Consider the following 19,719-nt stretch of genomic DNA (forward strand, 5'->3'; position numbering starts at 1 on the left):
CGGATGCAGGCCCGCAAGAGGGAGGCCAAGTGCGACTTCTGGGGCCTCTCAGCAAGTGAGGGCCAAGGGGGCCTCTGGGGAGCTGTGTGAGGTGGGAATCCGCCCCGGACCTGGCCAGCTTGGAAACCCGCCCCTGGCTCTGTCTCCGAGGAAGCAGCTCCAGCTCGTCCGTTCTCACGGGCCCTGGAGATTCACTTTGCACGGTGCAGCCTCGGGCCCTGCTCTTCCTCGGGGCGCCCGACCGTGGATCTCAGCGGTCCGGCGCCTAACACAGAGCCTGGCACAGACGGAGCATAGCTCGAATGTTTGCTGCACAAAGGAGAGGTGCTGGGGCGGGAAGGTGAGGGCAGCCTTCTTCACACTAGTGGCCATGGGCACCTTCTGTGTGCAAACCCCGGGGAAAGGAGGGCACCAAGCCGTGCTCCACCCCCAGCAAGGCCCCTGCTTTGTTCTCTTCTTCCTGTCGCTCTCATTCTGGTGGCCAGCCGGGCAGCCATTCCTCCCTCCTCACCATCAGATCCCTGATTTGGTGCCAGCAGCAACGTGCCCAGCCTCTGGGGTTAAGATTCAGCTGAGCCGTTCTTGGCAATGCCTTTTGCTGGGGTTGTTTGCAATCTGGGCGTGTTTCCCAGCTCTGGCCAGCAAGCTTGAAGGGGTCGGGTGTTTCTGGACAAGGGAGAGAGAGGCCTTGTTGCCCCCTTCCCTTCCTTACTGCTTCTTATGAGGACACAATGCCAGGGGCTTCTGCAGCCATCTTGTGGCCAGGAGGAGCAAGTTAAGAGAGCACACTCAGGCTGGGGGCGGTGGCTCACGCCTGTAATCCCAGAGCTTTAGGAGGCCGAGGCAGGAGGATTGCTTGAGTCCAAGAGTTCAAGACCAGCCCTGAGTGACATAGTGAGAACTTATCTCTACAAAAAAAAAAAAAAAAGAAAAAGCTCGTCAGGGTGACGCACGCCTGTAGTCCCAGCCACTCGGGGAGGCTGAAGTGGGAGGATCACCTGAGCCCAGGAGTTCTAGGCTGCAAGGAGCTGTGATTGCACCACTGCACTCCAGCCTGTTTTTCTGAGCCTGGTTTTCCAGCCTTCTCATCACTTCTGTGAGCTACCAAACAATTTTTTTTTTTTTTTTTTTTTTGAGACGGAGTCTACTCTGTTGCCCAGGCTGGAGTGCAATGGCGCCATCTCAGTTCACTGCAACCTTGGCCTCCTAGGTTCAAGCGATTCTCCTGCTTCAGCCTCCTGAGTAGCTGGGACTACAGGTGCATGCCACTACTCCTGGCTAATTTTTGTATTTTTGGTACAGATGAGGTTTCGCCATGTTGGCCAGGCGATCTTGAACTCCTGACCTCAAGTGATCTGCCCACCTTGGTCTCTCAAAGTGCTGGGATTACAGGCGTAAGCCACCACGCCTGGCCTTTTTTTTTTTTTTTTTTTTTTTTTTAGTAGAGACAGCGTCTCACTATGTTGTCCAGGCGGGTTTTGAACTCCTGGGCTCAAGCAACACTCCTGCCTTGGCCTCCCAAAGTGCCGGGATTATAGGCATGAGCCACCATACCTAGCCAACCAACCAGTTTTGCAATACACACATTGGCTATTTAAATTGTCCAGGCTGGATGCAGCGGCTCACGCCTGTAATCCCAGCACTTTGGGAGGCTGAGGCAGGCAGATCACTTGAGGTCAGGAGTTCAAGACCAGCCTGGCCAACATGATGAAACCCTGCCTCTACTAAAAATACAAAAATTAGCCAGGTGTGGTGATTAATGCCTGTAATCCCAGTTACTCCGGAGGCTGAGGCAGGAGAATTGCTTGAACCTGGGAGGTGGAGGTTGCAGTGAGCCAAGATTGCACCACTGCACTCTAGCCCGGGCAACAGAGCAAGACTCCATCTCAAAAAAAATTTAAGTAAATAAATTGTCTAGAGTCAGTTGCTGTTGCTTACAAGTAAAAACCCTGACATGAGATGGGAATACTCCAGCATCTGCCACATTTACATTATAATTTTGGAACTGCTTGGTGACAAGCATATCTGGCCATTAGTGTTTTCTGCAGTGCAGACATTATTTCTCATAACAAGGAGACTGGAGGTCAGAGGTGCCGGGATGTTATGACTGGTGGCCCATGATTTCTGGGAGGGGGCATGACTATGCCTCTCTCTTTCTTTCTTCCTTTTTTTTTTTGGTTTAGAGACTGTATTTCCAGCACTTTGGGAGGCTGAGGCAGGCAGATCTCTTGAGCTCAGGAGTTGGAGACCAGCAACACAGCAAAACCCTGTCTCTACAAAAAATAGAAGAATTAGCCTGGCATAGTGGCGTGCACCTGTAGTCCCAGCTACACAGGAGGGTGAGGTGAGGATAGCTTGAGCCCTGGAGATCAAGGCTGCAGTGAGCTGTGATTGTGCCACTGCACTCCAGCCTGGGTAACACAGTGAGACCCTGTCTCCCAAAAAAAGAAAAAAGAAAAAAGTAAACAAGGGAATCAAAGAGGTGAGGCAGCTAGGCCTTCAGCTGAAATTATGCCAGAGGACGATCCTGCCACCACTGCAGAATCCAGACGCCTCCGTTGGCACTGCCATCTGCCCTGGGCACTCAGCCACAGCTGCCCCTAGAAAACAGATGGCCCTGCCCTGATGCTGTTTCTCTGTAGCACTTGTGCCTGCATGGAAACATCCCGGAGGCCCAGCCAGTATCCCACGCCATTCCCCAGCTGTCCCAGGAGTGGTGAAAGTGAGTACATTCCTGTGTATTAGTCAGCCACTGCTGTGCAACAAACACCCCCAAGTCTCAATGGCATACAACAATAAGCGTTTGTTTTTCACATGTCTGTGAGTCAGCAGAGGTGGTGTCTGCTCTAGGCTGGCCTCGGCTTGGCAGCTCTGCTTACAGGTGCAAGGATGCAGAGTGGCCCAGAGTCCCTGCTCCACGGGTTCTTGCCTCCTGCTGGAACAGCAGCTAGCCAGGGCACATTTTCCTCCTGCAGGTGTCTGAGGACAAGTGGAATCACGTGAGGCCTCATAAGGTCTCAGTTCGGGACTCACACACTATCACATCTGCCCGTAAGTCTTTTTTTTTTTATTTTATTTTGAGATGGAGTCTTGCTCTGTCGCCCAGGCTGGAGTGCAGTGGCACGATCATGGTTCACTGCAGCCTCAACCTCCTGGGCTGAAGTGATACTCCCACCTTAGCCTCCTGACTAGCTAGTACTATACGCTCATGCCACCAAGAGCAGCTTATTCATTTATTTATTTATTTGAGACTGAGTCTCGTTCTGTCACCCAGGCTGGAGTGCAGTGGCGCAATCTCGGCTCACAGCAACCTCCACCTCCCAAGATCAAGCTATTCTCTTGCCTCAGCCTCTCGAGTAGCTGGGATTACAGGTATGTGCCACTACACCTGGCTAAGTTTTGTATTTTTAGTAGAGACGGGGTTTTGCTTTGTTGTCCAGGCTGGTCTCGAACTCCTGGCCTCAAGTGATCCACCTGCCCTGGCCTCCCAAAGTGCTGGGATTACAGGCATGAGCCACTATGCCTGACCTGCCCATACGTCTTTGGCCAAGCAAATGACATGGCTGAGCCTCACATCTGGAATGGGGAAGTGTCTTCCACCTGGAAGGAAGAACTGTAGAGGGCAGGGATGCAGGAATAGGTGGGAACCGGGGCCAATAGTTCAATGGGTCACCCTTGGCTTGGGGACCTCTCTTGTTAGCAGGGTGACCAACTTCCCTCTGTGGGGGGACTCCCCAAACTTGAATGGGGACCTTGATGCTGGCAACCAAAAAGAAAGGCCCGTTCTGCATCTCCTTAGCAGCCACTGCCTCCTGGAGGTCGAGGTATCCCTCTCTTTTTATTTGTTTGTTTCAGGTGAGTGGGGGCTGTGAGTGCCCCAGGCTCTTGGACAGCAGGATGGGGGTCTGGATGTAGGGAGGTCAGTGGGGCCTTGGCCAAATTTCAGGGCATGGACACTGTAGGTGTCCCTGGGAGCATGCCCCAGTCTCTCTGTGTTGCCCAGGCTGGTTTCAAACTCCTGAGCTCAAGCAGTCCTCCTGCCTCTGCCTCCCAAAGTGCTGAGAATATAGGCACAAGCCAATGCATCCAGCCAATCAACCAGTTTTCCAACACGCACTTCAGCTATCTACCCCTCAGCACAAGTGGCTGGGTCCCTAGACTTGAACCATGGGTCCCCCGCCTGGCCAGTTCCAGCCTCTCACTACCCTCCTTGGCGGCCCACCCCGTCCCACCCTCCATCCACCACTCAAGCCTGGGTGGGAGGACGAGGGGCCTGGGTCCTCCTGTAACCTTATCGTAATGAGGGGCATTGCTGGCTTCTCATGGGTCCTTTCCCTCTCTCTTCATGATCAGACCCGGCTTTTGCTTTGCCCTTTAAAAACTCTGTACGATGAGAGCCTCTTTTGGAAGTCAGAGACAGACCAGGGATTGTTTTCCTCTTTGCCTCTCAGCTCCAATGGCCCTAATTCACCTCCACACGACGTGGGTACCCCAAATCGACTAAGATCCCATATAAGGAAGAGCTGAGAAGCAAAGCATGAAAACTAACATCGCGAAGTAGCGTTTTGCTTTTCTAACAGTTGCTGAGTGCTTGGATGAAGCAGGCACTGAGCTAAGTGCTTTCCATGTGTTATCTGTTTCATCTTTCCAAGAGCCTGCTATGAGGAGCACCACTGTCCACATTTAGCAGAGGAGGGCAGTGAGGCTCAGAGAGGTGAAGACAGTTTTCCATTGTCACACAGCTTGACAACTGATAAGTGTTGGACCACACAGAAATGCTCAAGAGTTTCTTGATCTCCCAGGTCAAGCGATTCTCCTTCCTCAGCCTCCCAGGTAGCTGGGTTTACAGGCGTGTGCCACCACGCCTAGTTAATGTTTTTTTGCATTTTTAGTAGAGACGGGGTTTCACCATGTTGGCCAGGCTGGTCTCAAACTCCTGACCTCAGGTGATCTGCCCGCCTCAGTCCCCCAAAGTGCTGACATTACAGGTGTGGAGGTGGAGGTTGCAGTGAGCCGAGTTCGCGCCACTGCACTCCAGCCTGGGTGACAGAGCAAGACTCTGTCTTAAAAACGCACAAACGAATGAACAAAAACACATAAGAAATCACGTGTGTCTGTGCCCTTTCCACATTCCACAGGCACACAGGGAACTCTGGCCTGGCCCTGGCCTCCTCGGGAAAGGCGAACATAATCTCAGCTCAATCTACAAGGGATCAGATGAGACCGCACAAACAGCTGCCTTCAGAGAGTGGGATGTTTCTGGGTCATGGGAAGAGACGCTGGAGGTCCACTTCCGCTAGACCCTTCAGGAGGGTCTCTCAGAGCAGAGGCCTGCAAGTCGAGAAGGAGCCAGCCACGAAAGCATCTTGGAGGAGCGCAATCCAGGCAGAGGGAACAGCGAAGAGGCCCGTGTGGCTGGAGCGAGAGCCGAGCCGAGCATAAGCATGTGGAGCCGCCAGGAGGAGGGTATTTTTTTTTTTATTTGAGATGGAGTCTCACTCTGTCGCCCAGGCTGGAGTGCAATGGTGTGATCTCGGCTCACTGCAACCTCCACCTCCCGGGTTCAAGCGATTCTCCTGCCTCAGCCTCCCGAGTAGCTGGGATTACAGGCACCCACCATCATGCCTAGCTAATTTTCGTTTTTTTTTTTTTTTTTTTAAGAGACGGGGTTTCACCATGTTGGCCAGGCTGGTCTCGAACTCCTGACCTCAGGTGACCCACCTGCCTCTGCCTCCCAAAGTGCTGGGATTACAGGCATGAACCACTGCGCCAAGCCTTTAGATTTTTTTTTTTAAAGTGCGATGGGAGTGTGGGATCTGCCCTGCTTTGCAAAGCCCATAGGGCTGCTGTGAAGAGCAGTGTTGGACCACACTGGGTGGCAGCAAGTTCCTTTGATGAAGGAAGAAAGTGAAAACCTCAGGGTTGGTTTCTGCCCGGGTCACTGGACACTGAAGCCTCGCCCTTCTCAGGGCTGGGGGTCAGTGGAGCAAGAAGGGGGGCTTGGGCTGCTGTCTGGCCATTGCACAATGAGCGGGCTGGCTGCTTCCTCTGACTCATCACCAGGGTTTAGGATGGATCAAGTTTCACGCCAGGCGGGCCGCGGGGTGAATGGGGGTGAGTAGGAAGAGCAGCAGACTTACTTCTGCACATGCCCAGGATGGCTCCTTGCTGTAACCCCTGCTAGTCCCCAAAATCTTTTCTCTTCCATCTTCCTGTGTCTGGAAACTGGCTTAGTGCAGATATATGTAAGTTATCAGGGTAAGTGGCATTTATGGAGCACCTCTTAGTGAGACACATATTAACATATGTTAACATACTAACATATTAACGTATGTTGACACATACTAATTTCATTTAAAGCCTACAGGGCCAGGCGCAGTGGCTGACGCCTATAATCCTAGCACTTTGCGAAGCTGAGCCAGGAGGATCACTTGAGGTCAGGAGTTTGAAAGCAACCTGGCCAACATGGCAAAACCCTGTCTCTACTAAAAATACAAAAATTAGCCGGGTGTGGTGGCCTACACCTGTAGTCACAGCTACTCAGGAGGCTGAGGCAGGAAAATCACTTGAGCCTAGGAGGTGAAGGCTGCAGTGAGCCGAGATCTCACCACTGCATGCCAGCCTGGGCGACAGAGCGAAACTCCATCTCAAAAAAAAGAAAAAATTAGCTAGGCGTCGTGGTACACCCCTGTAATCTCAGCTACTCGGGAGGCTGAAGTAGGAGGAGAATTGCTTGAACCCGGGAGGCGGAGGTTGGAAGTTGCAGTGAACCGAGATCGCAACACTGCACTCCAGCTTGGGTAACAGAGCGAAACTGTGTCTCAAAAAAGAAAAAAAAAAAAAAAAGATACATGTAATTGATTAGGGTAAGTGGCATCAATTATGGAGCACTTCTTAGAAGTAAGGCAGTTGACACTTATTAACTTTATTTATTTATTTATTTATTTTATTTTATTTTTTTTTTGAGATGGAGTTTCACTTTTGTTGCCCAGGCTGGAGTGCAATGGCGCGATCTTGGCTCACTGCAACCTCCACCTCCTGGGTTCTAGCGATTCTCTTGCCTCAGCCTCCCGAGTAGCTGGGATTACAGGCATGTGCCACCACGCCCGGCTAATTTTGTATTTTTAGTAGAGACGGGGTTTCTCCATGTTGGTCAGGCTGGTCTCAAACTCCTGACCTCAGGTGAGCCGCCCGCCTTGGCCTCCCAAAGTGCTGGGATTACAGGCGTGAGCCACCATGCCCGGCTAACTTCATTTAAAGCCTACAAAACTCAGTGTGTGGAAGCAGCTGAGTCGGCTGTGAGGCCTGAGTTTTGGTGCATAAGTTGCTAGGGCAGCTGCTGTCCCTGCTCTCTGTCTTTATTTCTTCTCTGACCTCACAGGATGCTGTCAAGAACTAGAAGCCGGTCAGGCGTGGTGGCTCACACCTATAACCCCAGCACTTTGGGATGCCAAGGTGGGAGTATCATCTGAGGTCAGGAGTTCGAGACCAGCCTGGCCAACATGGTGAAACCCCATCTCTACTAAAAATACAAAAATTAGCTGGGCGTGGTGGCGCACGCTTGTAGTCCCAGGTACTCTGGAGGCTGATGCAGGAGAATCACTTGAACCTGGGAGGCAGAGGTTGCAGTGAGCCAAGATCGTGCCACTGCACTCTAGCCTGGGAGACCTAGCGAGACTCTGTTTAAAAAAAAAAAAAAAAAGAACTAGAAGCCACATATGTAGCGGGCCCAGTCTCGCATTGGACTCACAGAAGCTGCAGTCTCAGTCAGAACCAGGAACAGAAAAAGGACTTGAAATAGATTTAGGCAGGCCAGGCACGGTGGTGCACACCTGTAATCTCAGCACTTTGGGAGGCTGAGGGGGGCAGATCACTTGAGCCCAGGAGTTTGAGACCAGCCTGAGCAACAGGATGAATCCTGTCTCTACAAAAACCACAAAACATTAGCCAGGCATGATGGTGCACACCTGTAGTCCCAGCTACCTGGAAGGCTGAGGTGGGGGGATCACCTGAGCCTAAGGGTTGGGGCTTCAGTGAGCATGATCATGCCACTGCACTCTAGCCTGGGCAACAAAGTGAGACCCTGTCTGAAAAAACAAACAAACAAACAAACAAACAAACAAACAAACAAAGAAAACAAATAGACAAGCACAAAAGGGAATAAATTTTTCGCCTACATAACTTAAAAGGCAGGTGAGTCTAGCTTCAGGAATGGCTGGATCCAGAAGCTCAGGCTGGAGTACAGTCATGTGATCTCGGCTCACTGCAACCTCTGCCTCCTGGATTCAAGCTGTTCTCCTGCCTCAGCCTCCCAAGTAGCTGGGATTAGAGGCATGTGCCACCATGCCCAGCTAATTTTGTATTTTTAGTAGAGACGGGGTTTCCCTATGTTGGTCAGGCTGGTCTCAAGCTCCTGACCTCAAGTGATCCACCCACCTTGGCCTCCCAAAGTGCTGGGATTACAGTTGTGAGCCACCGTGCCAGGCCTGGTTCTGTTTTCCTTTGTGTGGGTCCACTCTTTTGGCCCAGCTGAACTAATCTTTTGTTTTTTTTTTTTTGAGACAAAGTCTCCCTCTGTTGCCCGGGCTAGAGTGAAGTGGCGCTATCTTGGCTCACTGCAACCTCCACCTCCTGGGTTTAAGTGATTTTCCTGCCTCAGCCTCCCCAGTAGCTGGAATTACAGGCGTGTGCCACCACGTCTGGCTAACTTTTTTTGTATTTTTAGTCGAGATGGGGTTTCACCATGTTGGCCAGGCTGGTCTCAAACTCCTGACCTCAGGTGATCTGCCTGCCTCTGCCTCCAAAAGTGTAGGGATTACAGTCATGACCCAGCGCCCAGCCTGTTTTTTGTTTGTTTGTTTGTTTGTTTGAGACAGAGTCTTGCTCTGTACCCAGGCTGGAGTGCAGTGCATTATCATAGCTCACTGCAGCCTCCATCTCCCAGGCTCAAGCAATCCTCCTGTCTCAGCCTCCTGAGTAGCTGGGATTATAAGCAGGCACCACCACGCCCAGGTAATTTTTTTATTTTTAGTGGAGATTAAATCTCGCTATGTTGCCCAGGCTGGTCTCGAGCTCCTGGCCTCAAATGATCCTCCTGCCTTGGCCTCCCAAGTTCTGGGATTACAGGCATGAGCCACAACACCCAGCCTGGCCTGAACCAATCTTGATGGCCAGCACAATGGGCTATGCTGATTGGCCAAGACTTCCACCTTAGGGAGGGATGTTTGTGTGGTGGGAGAGTGGTGAGACCAGCCATTCACATCTCACAGACTGAAAGTCAGAACCAGTGTTCCCCAAATAAGGGTTGTTGACACTAAAAAGTTGAGGGAGTGGGTGGGGTTGAGAGAAGGAATATGCTTGTTAGGCAAAAAGTATAGGAGCTTACCAAAGTGTGCAAAATCATATCAAGAAGGAAGATGGCCGGGCGCGGTGGCTCACATCTGTAATCCCAGCACTTTGGGAGGCTGAGGCGGGCGGATCACCTGAGGTCAGAAGTTCAAGACCAGCCTGGCCAACATGGTGAAACCCTGTCTCTACTAAAAATACAAAAATTAGCCGGGTGTGGTGGTAGGTTCCTGTAATTCCAGCTGCTTGGGAGGCTGAGGCAGGAGAATCACTTAAACCCCAGAGGCAGAGGTTGCAGTGAGCTGAGTCTGTGCCACTGCACTCCAGCCTGGGAAACAGAGACTCTGTCTCAAAAAAAAAAAAAAAAAAATCCCATAAAAATTAGCTGAGCATCATGGTGCATGCCTGTAATCCCAGCTACTTGGGAGGCTGAGGTAGGAGAATCGCTTGAACCTGAGAGGCGGAGATTGCAGTGAGCCAAGGTCGCGCCACTGCACTCTAGCGTGGGCGACAGAGTGAGACTCTGTCTCAAAACAAAGATAAAGTAGGGCAGTGACAATATCCAAGGCATTCTAAATGAAAATCGATATATATATATACATATATATACATATATACACATATATATACATATATATATTTTTAACATGAGCATTTTATTACCTGTTGTAAAGCATGAATCAAAGCATGTTTGGAAGATGTTAGCATCCCCTCCAGCCATCCTCAGTCCAATAAAATGTGTGCTTGTTGTGCCATTAGAGCCATCATCAATTCCCCCAGCTGACCTTCCTAGCTTCCACCCAGCCCATGCTCTGAAATCCCTGCAGCCTCCTGAATATAAACTTTCAATATTGGTGGTTGGGGGTCCCTCTCTTGAGGGAGGGAGGGTTAGAGTCCCTCCTGCTTCCCTGGCTTACCACTCTGCCATCGGGGGAGTCTCTGCTCCTTCCTTCACTGCTGAGTCTTGATGGGATTTCTGGACCCTTCTCTTAGCACCTTGTTACAAAATAGAGATCCTTGAACAAGACTGGACTGGAGAAGTATGCAGAGGGAAGGCTGAAGCTCTGTAATTCCAGTTCTTTGGGCTCAGGTATCCAGAGAATAGCAATATGCCCATTGCAAGGGAATGGGAAAAAATAGTCGTCGGCTGGACATGGTGGCTCAGGCCTGTAATCCCAGCACTTAGGGAGGGCGAGGCGGGTGGATCACCTGAGGTCAGGAGTTCAAGACCAGCCTGGCCAACATGGTCTTTAGTCTCTACTGAAAATAAAAAAATTAGCTGGGCGTGGTGGCGCCTGCCCGTAATCCTAGCTACTGGAGAGGCTGAGGCAGAATGGCTTGAACCTGGGAGGAGGAGGTTGCAGTGAGCCGAGAGCGCACCACTGCATTCCAGTCTGGGCGACAAGGGCAAAACTCGGTCTCAAGGAAAAAAAAAAAAAAAAGAAAGTCGTTAAGGGCAACAGCTAGGTTTATGGACTGAAGGAGCCGATTGCAGGGTTCAGGTCTTAGCTAAGATAACTTTCCGCCTCCCTGTCTGTGGTGGCTGCAGGAGCCTCCCTCCCTAATGTTCTGTGGCTGGCCACTGGTCTTATTTACCGCATCACATTTACCTCCATCTGAAAAGTTCTTGGTTATTTGTGTGCTATGTCTGCCCCCTCTCTGACGATACACTCCATAAGGGCAGGGATCACCTCTGCTTGTTCACGCCTGTACTCGTTTGCCTGGCACATAGTAGGTGCTCAGTAAATATTCCTTGAATGAATGAATGCATGAGTGACCAACGCCCTAGTCTGTTTTCAGAGCTCTTAGTCCAAACCCAGGTTCAACTTGGGGTGCCACCAATCCTTGCGGGGGGGGTGCCTGGCCCCACCCTTGTGAATTGGGAGGATCTGGGTCAGGCCGTCTCCCTCTTGGGGGCTCCAGTGTCCCAGCCGATCCGCGGTCCTTGTCCAACAGCCCGGCGGCCGCTGTCCAGCGGGCCAGGAGGCGGATCGCTGCGCCGGCGCTGAAATTTCCACTCGCGCTCCACTGCCCTTCCCGCGGGCCCCGAGCGCGCGCCGGGGCGCGCGCATGCGCCTTCGCCCCCGCGCCGCGCGCCGCTCCTGTGCGCCTGCGCCGCGCTCACGACCGCCGGCGCGCCTGCGCACTGCTCGCCGCCCGTGGGCCCAGCCGGCGCTTGCGCGGTGGCACGGGCGAGTGGGGGGGCGAGGAGGTGGAGGAGGAGGAGGAGGAGGAGGAGGAGGAGGAGGTGGCGGCGAGAAGATGGCGACTTCGAACAATCCGCGGAAATTCAGCGAGAAGATCGCGCTGCACAATCAGAAGCAGGCGGAGGAGACGGCGGCCTTCGAGGAGGTCATGAAGGACCTGAGCCTGACGCGGGCCGCGCGGGTAAGGGGGCTGCCCGCGCCGACCCTTCAGGGCCGGCGGAGGGAGGGAGGGGGCGCGTGTCCGGCGCGTGCACGGGGCGGGGTGGGGGGGGGCGCGGCGGGGGCGGGGCGCGCGCGGCGGGGGCGGGGCTTGGCACGGCCCGAGGGGGACAGGTGTCCCCACGCCCCGGGCGTCGTGGGCGGGACAGGTGACCCCACAAAATCCTTACCTGATGGGGTACAGGTGCCCCCGCATCACTGCTCCCCGGAGGAGACAGGGGCCTCTATATCATTACTACTAGGAGGGAACAGGTGCTAGTACCTCGTCGCTACCTGACAGGGGACAGGTGTCCCTACATCATTGTTACCCGAGGGGGACAGGTGCCCCACATTATTACTACCTGGAAGGGACAGGTGTCCCCGCATCATTGCTACCTGGGGGGCAGGATGACACAGGTGTATGAGCTGGGTGCTGCTTGCAAGCACCATTGGTAGCTGGGGGTGAGGGTGCAAGTGCCCCCGCATCCTTGCTACCTGGGAGGGACAGATGCCCTCCCATTCTTGCTACCTGAGGGGGACCGGTGTCTCTACGTCATGGTTACCTGTGCCTTTACTCCCTGGGTGTTGGGGGAGGAACAGATGTCCCCACTTGCAGAGCTGAGGTGGGACAGGGATCTCTCCCTCTTGGACAGCTGAGGGAATGGTCAGATCCTGTCCCCCAGGGGGTCCAGAGGGGGGCCAAGAAGGCAGATTGTGCTCAGTCCTGGAACTTGGAGTGGAGACAGCTGCCCCTTCTCCATGTAGCCCATATGGTGGGGGCCAGGTGATGTTCCTCCCAGTGGAACAGGGGATGCTGACCACAGCCCCTGCCCTCTCAGGACCAGGGTGGAGGGCCAGGTCTGCCTCAGGTGGCTGGGCGCATTTGGTGTGCAGGCGCAGGCCGGGTTCTGCCAGGCTCCTGGCTGGCAGAGCAGATACCCTGCAAATCTCACTTGGGAAGTTGCTGTGGGCCAGGAGCAGGGGCTTGATTGGGGCTGGTGTCTGAGCACGGCAAGGCACCCGAGTTCCTCAGGCCTCAGTTTCTTCCCTTGTCAGGCATTCTAGCAAGACCTTCCTCTTGGGTCAGGGTGGTGAGCACACTTTGCAAAGGTGATGCTGAATCTCCACTTTGTTCTTGCAGTGTGGTGAGACCCCTCTCCTGCATCCTGGGGCCTTGGGGAGGGTTTGGGTGGGCTTCGCAGATGCTCATATCCCTGGTTTCCAGATTCAGCCACTGATGTGACTGGCTCAGGTGGACTTAACCTCAGTCTCTGATTCCTTAGGTAGCACTTTCAGTCTGTGTTACTTTGTAACTAGTTGTTTGTTTCTCTGAGAGATTGTGACCTTATAGACTAGGATTCGTGTCTTCATTTCTGTGTTGGTAATGATTGGGAGCTCGCTGTCAGCCAGGTACTGCTTTAGGCATGCTCGGTGAGTGTGCCACATCTGTCCTCCCAGCTCCAAGCAGCTACATTCTTGCTCAGGATGTAGAGAAAGAGATGGCTGGTGAATGAATGAATGAAAAAAAAAATAAGAAAATGGCCAGGTATGATGGCTCATGTCTGTAATCCCAGCACTTTGGAAGGCTGAGGCAGTGGATCACCTGAGGTCAGGAGTTCGAGACCAGCCTGGCCAACGTGGTGAAACCCTGTCTGTACTAAAAATATAAAAATTATCCGGACGTGGTGGTAGGTACCTGTAATCCCAGCTACTGGGGAGGTTGAGGTGGGAGAATCACTTGAACCTGGGAGGTGGAGGTTGCAGTGAGCCGAGATCATGTTACTGTACTCCAGCCTGGGTGACAAGAGTGAAACTCCATTTCAAAAAAAGAAAATAAGAAGAAAGTGTGCAACTTGAGCATCCTTCCACGTGAGTGTCCCCCACATATCAGGGCTTCTGAGGCAGGAGTGGCCACTTCTTTTTGTCTCCAGCACATGGTGTGTGCTGGCATGCAGTTGTTGTCAAATGTTTGCAGTGTGACCGGAAGAAAGGGGTCACAGTAGGTTCATGGGTGTCATTCTGATTAGAAGTCCAGTTTCTGCGTGGGATTGGAAATAGATTATTGTTGTTGAAAACATCTCTTTAAAATAATAGCTTTATTGAGATATGATTCACACATCATACAATTTACTTGTTTAAAGTGTACAGTTTGGTGGTTTTTAGTGTATTCACAGAGTTGTGCAACCACCCCTATTTTGTAACTCCAGAACATTTTTTATCCACCCAGAAAGAAACCCCGTCCCCATTAACAGTCACTCCCCATTCCCCCTTCCCTAGCCCCTGGCAAGCACTAAGCTGTCTTCTGTCTCTGTGGGTTTTCCTATTCTGGGCATTTTATATAAATGGAATCACACAACACATGGCCTTTTGTGACTGGCATCTTTCACTCAGCATCATGTTTTCGAGGTTCATCTCTGTAGTATCATGGATCAGTGCTTCGTTCCTTTTTAGGGTCAAGTAATATTCCGTTGTATGGATATATTGTATTTGTTTATCCTTTCATCAGTCAATGAATTTAGAAAAATTCAGAGGCCAAGTGCAGTGGCTCACACTTGTAATCCCAGCACTTTGGGAGGCCAAGGTGAGTGGATGACCTGAGGTCAGGAGTTCGAGACTAGCCTGGCCAACACGGTGAAACCCATCTCTACTAAAAATACAAAAATTAGTCGGGTGTGGTGGCACATGCCTGTAATCCCAGCTACTCGGGAGGCTTAGACAGAAGAATCGCTTGAACCTGGGAAGTGGAGGTTGCAGTGAGCTGAGATTGTGTCACTGTACTCCAGCCTTGGCAACAGAGTGAGACTCCATCTCAAAACAAAAACAAAAACAAGATTCTGAAGATATGCAGATGGCAGTTCTTTCAGCCCTGGAAACCATTTCCCATCTTCCTCATCACCTGGGGTCAGGGGAGCATGGGCTCTGGGCAGAGGTGAGTTCACACTAGATTTTTAGACACAAAGCATTGTTCTCTTTCTGGGGCAGGGGGTGATTCTGCCCCCCAGGGGACACTTGGTGATGTCTGGAGACATTTTGGGTCATCATGATTAGGGGGTGCTTCTAGCATCTGGTGGGTGGAGGCTGGGATGCTGCCCAACCCCCTACATGTAGTGCACAGGATGGCCCCATCGTGTGGAATAATCTGGCCCCAGATGTCGGCAGTGCCAAGACTGAGAAACTTTTTTTTTTTTTTTTTTTTTTTTTTTTTGAGATAGACTCTTGCTCTATTGCCCAGGCTGGAGTGCAGTGGCGCAATCTCGGCTCACTGCAACCTCTGCCTCCCGAGTTCAAGTGATTCTCCTTCCTCAGCCTCCCGAGTAGCTGGGATTACAGGCATCTGCCACCATGCCTGGCTAATTTTTGTATTTGTAGCAGAGATGGGGTTTGTAGTAGAGACCATGTTGGCCAGGCTGGTCTCGAACTCCTGACCTCAGGTGATCCGGCCACCTCGGCCTCCCAAATTGCTGGGATTACAGGCGTGAGCCACTGTGCCCAGCCAAGGCTGAGAAACTTTTGATTAGAGGTGTAACAGTGAGGTGGGCCAGGGTGTGAGCTTTGCACCTGGTCAGGTAGAGTTCCATCCTTTGCCCCCACCTATATGGCTGTGCCATCTCTGGCAGGCTGCGACCAGGGTGGGCAAGCTTATTCCCAGCTTGACTGGCCACTGCACAGTCCAAGTGGCATGTCTGCCGTGCCTGGAGCAGGTGAATGAACCTATATGATGTGGGCTTCCCTCCTGCAGCCATGGCACGCTGCCTCCCATACGGTAGACAGCAGGGGTTTGGCCACACCTGCAGCCAGGTGAGGCATGGTCCGGTCGGCACCTGCTCCTCTCCTTTGAATTCCAAAGGACAGCATGTCATTCATGCGTGTCTGTTCACAGTTGCCGGTGGTGATGGCACCTGAGGTGTCTTGCTGCTGTGGAAGGCCAGTCAGCAGATGTTTGGCTAGAAGACAGGGACCTCACCAGGGCACAAGCACTGAAGGGTTGGGGGACAGCGCATAAAGTCGGGAGACTGTTTGCAGGTCTTGGGGCGGAGGGGTGGGTGTGTGGGCGTTCCCTCCCACTCTTAGGCTTGGGTCAGCGTGATAGGCAGGCTGTCTATGGCGCTCTGCTGTGTGACACTGGGTGGGTTTCTCAACCCCTCTGGGCCGTAGAATCCTGACTTGTAAAGTTGGGGCAGCGCGTTCATTCCATCAAATGACAATTTTCATTGTCTGGCATGTCTCAAGAGACTGTGGGGTGCTGGGGCTCCTGCAGTGTACAGGGCATACTGGGCTGTGTTCTTGGGGAGCCAGCATAGTTTTAGGGGGGACAGGAGAGCATCAATGCATCCGAATGAAGCAGACGCCCTCAGAAGGTGGCACACGCTGGGAGAGAAGTGGCTCAGCCACGTGCTAGGAGTGGCTGGGACAGGGGTGACACAGCATCCCCAGAGAGCAGGGAAGAGCACTTCAGATCGGGGACAGGCACAGTCAGAGCCTTGTGGTGGGAACGACTTGGCGAGTTTGAGAATGGGTGGAAAGCAGGGAGGAGGGCAGGTGAGGCTGCAAGAGCTTGGATCTCCCCTGAGGGAGGGGTCTGGGAAGCCTCCCTGCTTGTTTTGTTTGTTTGTTTGTTTGTTTTTGTTTTTGTTTTTTGAGAAGGAGCCCCCACTGTCGCCCAGGCTGGAGTGTGGTGGTGCGATCTTGACTCACTGCAACCTCCGCCTCCTGGGTTCAAGCGATTCTTCTGCCTCAGCCTTCCAAGTAGCTGGAATTACAGGCATGCACCACCACGCCTGAGTAATTTTGTATTTTTAGTAGAGACGGGGTTTCTCCATGTTGGTCAGGCTGGGCTTGAACTCCCGACCTCAGGTGATCCGCCCACCTCGGCCTCCCGGAATGCTGGGATTACAGGTGTGAGCCACGGCGCCTGGCCCCACTTGTTTTTGTAACAGCTTTATTGAGATGTCATTTCCATGACATTCCGCCACTCAGTGGCTTTTAGTATATTCACATTTGCACAGCCAACACCAGTCAACTTGAGAACATTTCGTACCCCCAGAAAGAGACCCTGTCCCCATCAACAGTTACTTCCCACTCCCCCTTGCCCAGCCCCTGGCAGCCACAAATCTGCTTTGCTTTCTTTCTTTCTTTTTTTTTGGAGACAGAGTCTCAGCTCTGTCACCCAGTCTGGAGTGCAGTGGCACAATCTCAGCTCACTACAACCTCTGCCTCCCGGGTTCGAGTGATTCTCCTGCCTCAGCCTCCTGAGTAGCTGGGATTACAGGCAGGTGCCACCACACCCGGCTAATTTTTGTATTTTTGAGTAGAGACAGGGTTTTGCCGTGTTGGGCAGGCTGGTCTCGAACTCCTGACCTCAAGTGATTCACCCGCCTCGGCCTCCCAAAGTGCTGCGATTGCAGGCGTGAGCCACCACACCTGGTCAGCTAATCTGGTTTCTGTCTCTATGGATTTGCCTGTTCTGGACATTTCATATCGATAGAATCCTACACAGTGGGGCGAATCCTGCACCACGAAGCCTTTTGTGTCTGCCTTCTTTTACTTAGCATAGTGACTTCAAGCCTCTAACTTGGATCAGTGCTTCATTTCTTTCTTTCTTTTCTTTTTCTTTCTTTTTTTTTTTTGAGACACAGTCTTGCTCTGTCTCCCAGGCTGGAGTGTAGTAGCACAATCATGGCTCACTGCAACCTCTGCCTCCCGAGTTCAAGCGATTCTCCTGCCTCAGCCTCCTGAGTAGCTGGGATTACAGGCGCCTGCCACCACACCCTGCTAAGTTTTGTATTTTTAGTAGAGATGGGGTTTCTCCATGTTGGTCAGGCTGGTTCTTGAACTCCTGACCTCAGGTGATCCGCCCGCCTCAGCCTCCCAAAATGCTGAGATTACAGGCATGAACCACTGTGCCTGGCCTCCATTTATTTCTTAAAATTGGTGGCATGGACAGACGCAGTGGCTCATGCCTGTAACCGCGGCACTTTGGGAGGCCAAGGAGGTGGGCTGATCACCTGAGGTTGGGAGTTCGAGACCAGCCTGGCCAACATGGTGAAACCCCGTCTCTACTAAAAATACAAAAATTAGCTGGATGTGGTGGCGCACGCCTGTAATCCCAGCTACTTGGGAGGCTGAGGTGGAGAATTGCTTGATCCCGGGAGGCGGAGGTTGCAGTGAGCCGAGATTACGCCACTGCACTCCAGCCTGGGCGACAGAGTGAGACTCCATCTCAAAAAAAAAAAAATTGATGGCTATATATATATACATATATATATATATGTAACATAACACTTAGCATTTTGACGTTTTTTAAGTATAAAATTCAGTGGCATTAAGTTTATTCCCAGTGTGGTGCACCGTCACCGGCATGGCTCAGTAATAGTTCATGTCATATTCCATGGTGTGGGTCTACCCCGTTTTGTCCATTCATCTGGCCATGAACACGGGTTGTTTCCACCTTTGGCTGTCGTGAATCATGCTGCTGTTGGCATCTTTGTCCACGTTTTTGGGTGGATGTATATCTTCATTTCTCAGAGCATGTGCTGGGGAGTAGAGTTGCCGGGTCCTCTGGTAACTCTCCATTTATCCATTTGAGGACGTCGTGTGTCTCAGGAGGATAGCTGTGGCTGTGAGTGGGATGGGTGTGGTGTGAGCAGCCGCTGCAGGTGACCAGATCAGGGGGAATGATGGCTGGAGCAAGGGGGTGACAGAGCGGGTGGATTTGGTGGCATTTTTGCAGCAGAGCCACCCAGATGTGCTGGAGGATTGGATGTTGGGGGTGAGGGGAAGGGAAGGGGGGAGTGTCGTCTGCTTGCCAGGGGTTCAGGACATTGGGGATTCCTCATATGACTGATCATTGACGACCTCAGACAGCAACACCTGGGCCAGAAAAAGTACCCAGGCAAGACAGTCACGGTGGCACGGTCAGGGCTGAAGGAGGGCACTCTCCTGCTGTTACCTACTGTGAAGCTGGAGTAAAACGGGCCCCTGGGCTGCAGGCACAGCGCAGTGGTGGCTCAGGTTAGCTGAGTGTGGAGCCCGCCCCCCAGTCCTGGCTTTGGCGCTGTTTGTTTCTGTGCCGGCTGCTTCAGCTGTCTGCTGCCATCCACAGCCTCCGTATACAGGCAGGACTCCCTGAGCTGCTCCCTGAACAAAAGGTGGGGCAAGCTGCCCTCATCCTCATCACTCTCCAGGCCCCTCCAAAAAGCTAAGCTGTCTCAGTACTCCCCAGGTTGTGAGCTGCATGCCCTGCAGCAGGCTGAGTGGTGGCCCCTAAAAAAACCTTCAGGGCTCACCTTCTAGCCCTGTAACCCGTGAATTGGACCTTAGCTGGAAAAAAGGTTTCTGTAGATGTGATGAAGGTAAGGATCTGGAGATGAGATCATCCTGGGGGGTGGCCCTAAATCCAGTGACTGGTATCCTTATGAAGAGTGGGCCATGGCTGGGCGCAGTGGCTCACTCCTATAATCCCAGCACTTTGGGAGGCTGGGGTGGGCAGATCACGAGGTCAGGAGATCGAGACCATCCTGGCTAACATGGTGAAACCCCGTCTCTACTAAAAATACAAAAAAATTAGCTGGGCGTGGTGGCGGGCGCCTGTAGTCCCAGCTACTCGGGAGGCTGAGGCAGGAGAATGGCATGAACCTGGGAGGCAGAGCTTGCAGTGAGCCGAGATCACGCCACTGTGCTCGAGCATGGGTGACAGAGCGAGACTCCGTCTCAAAAAAAAAAAATAAATAAAAATGAAGAGTGGGCTGGGAGTGGCGATGCATGCCTTTAATCCCAGAGTTTTCGGAGGCCGAGGCAGGAGGATTGTTTGAGCCCAGGAGTTTGAGGTTACAGTGAATTATGATCACTCCAGCCTGGGTGACAGAGTGAGATCCTGTCTCAAAAAAAAAAAAAGAAAAAGAAAAAGAAAAAGATGGAGGGGACCAGGCACAGTGGCTCACGCCTGTAATCCCAGCATTTTGAGAGGCTG

At 52.4% G+C, this 19,719-nt stretch overlaps 1 protein-coding gene across 15 annotated transcripts in view; it reads left to right on the forward strand.

Moving 5' to 3' along the window:
• The first annotated feature begins 11,492 nt into the window (after positions 1-11,492).
• The window catches only part of CRTC1 (CREB regulated transcription coactivator 1), a 94,801-nt gene continuing 86,574 nt past the window's right edge, over positions 11,493-19,719 (forward strand). For 7 of the 15 annotated variants that reach the window (XM_055372208.2, XM_055372202.2, XM_055372203.2 and 4 more), the window contains exon 1: positions 11,541-11,733. In XM_055372208.2, the coding sequence (XP_055228183.1) occupies positions 11,608-11,733 (126 nt within the window). In that variant the 5' untranslated portion in view covers positions 11,541-11,607. Of the gene's footprint in view, positions 11,734-19,719 lie in introns of all 15 variants that reach the window. The other 8 variants (XM_055372198.2, XM_055372200.2, XM_055372201.2 and 5 more) reach the window with 4 other exon arrangements.

This window comes from Gorilla gorilla, chromosome 20 (genome assembly GCF_029281585.2).
Source record: "Gorilla gorilla gorilla isolate KB3781 chromosome 20, NHGRI_mGorGor1-v2.1_pri, whole genome shotgun sequence".
NCBI classification, from domain to species: Eukaryota; Metazoa; Chordata; class Mammalia; order Primates; family Hominidae; genus Gorilla; species Gorilla gorilla.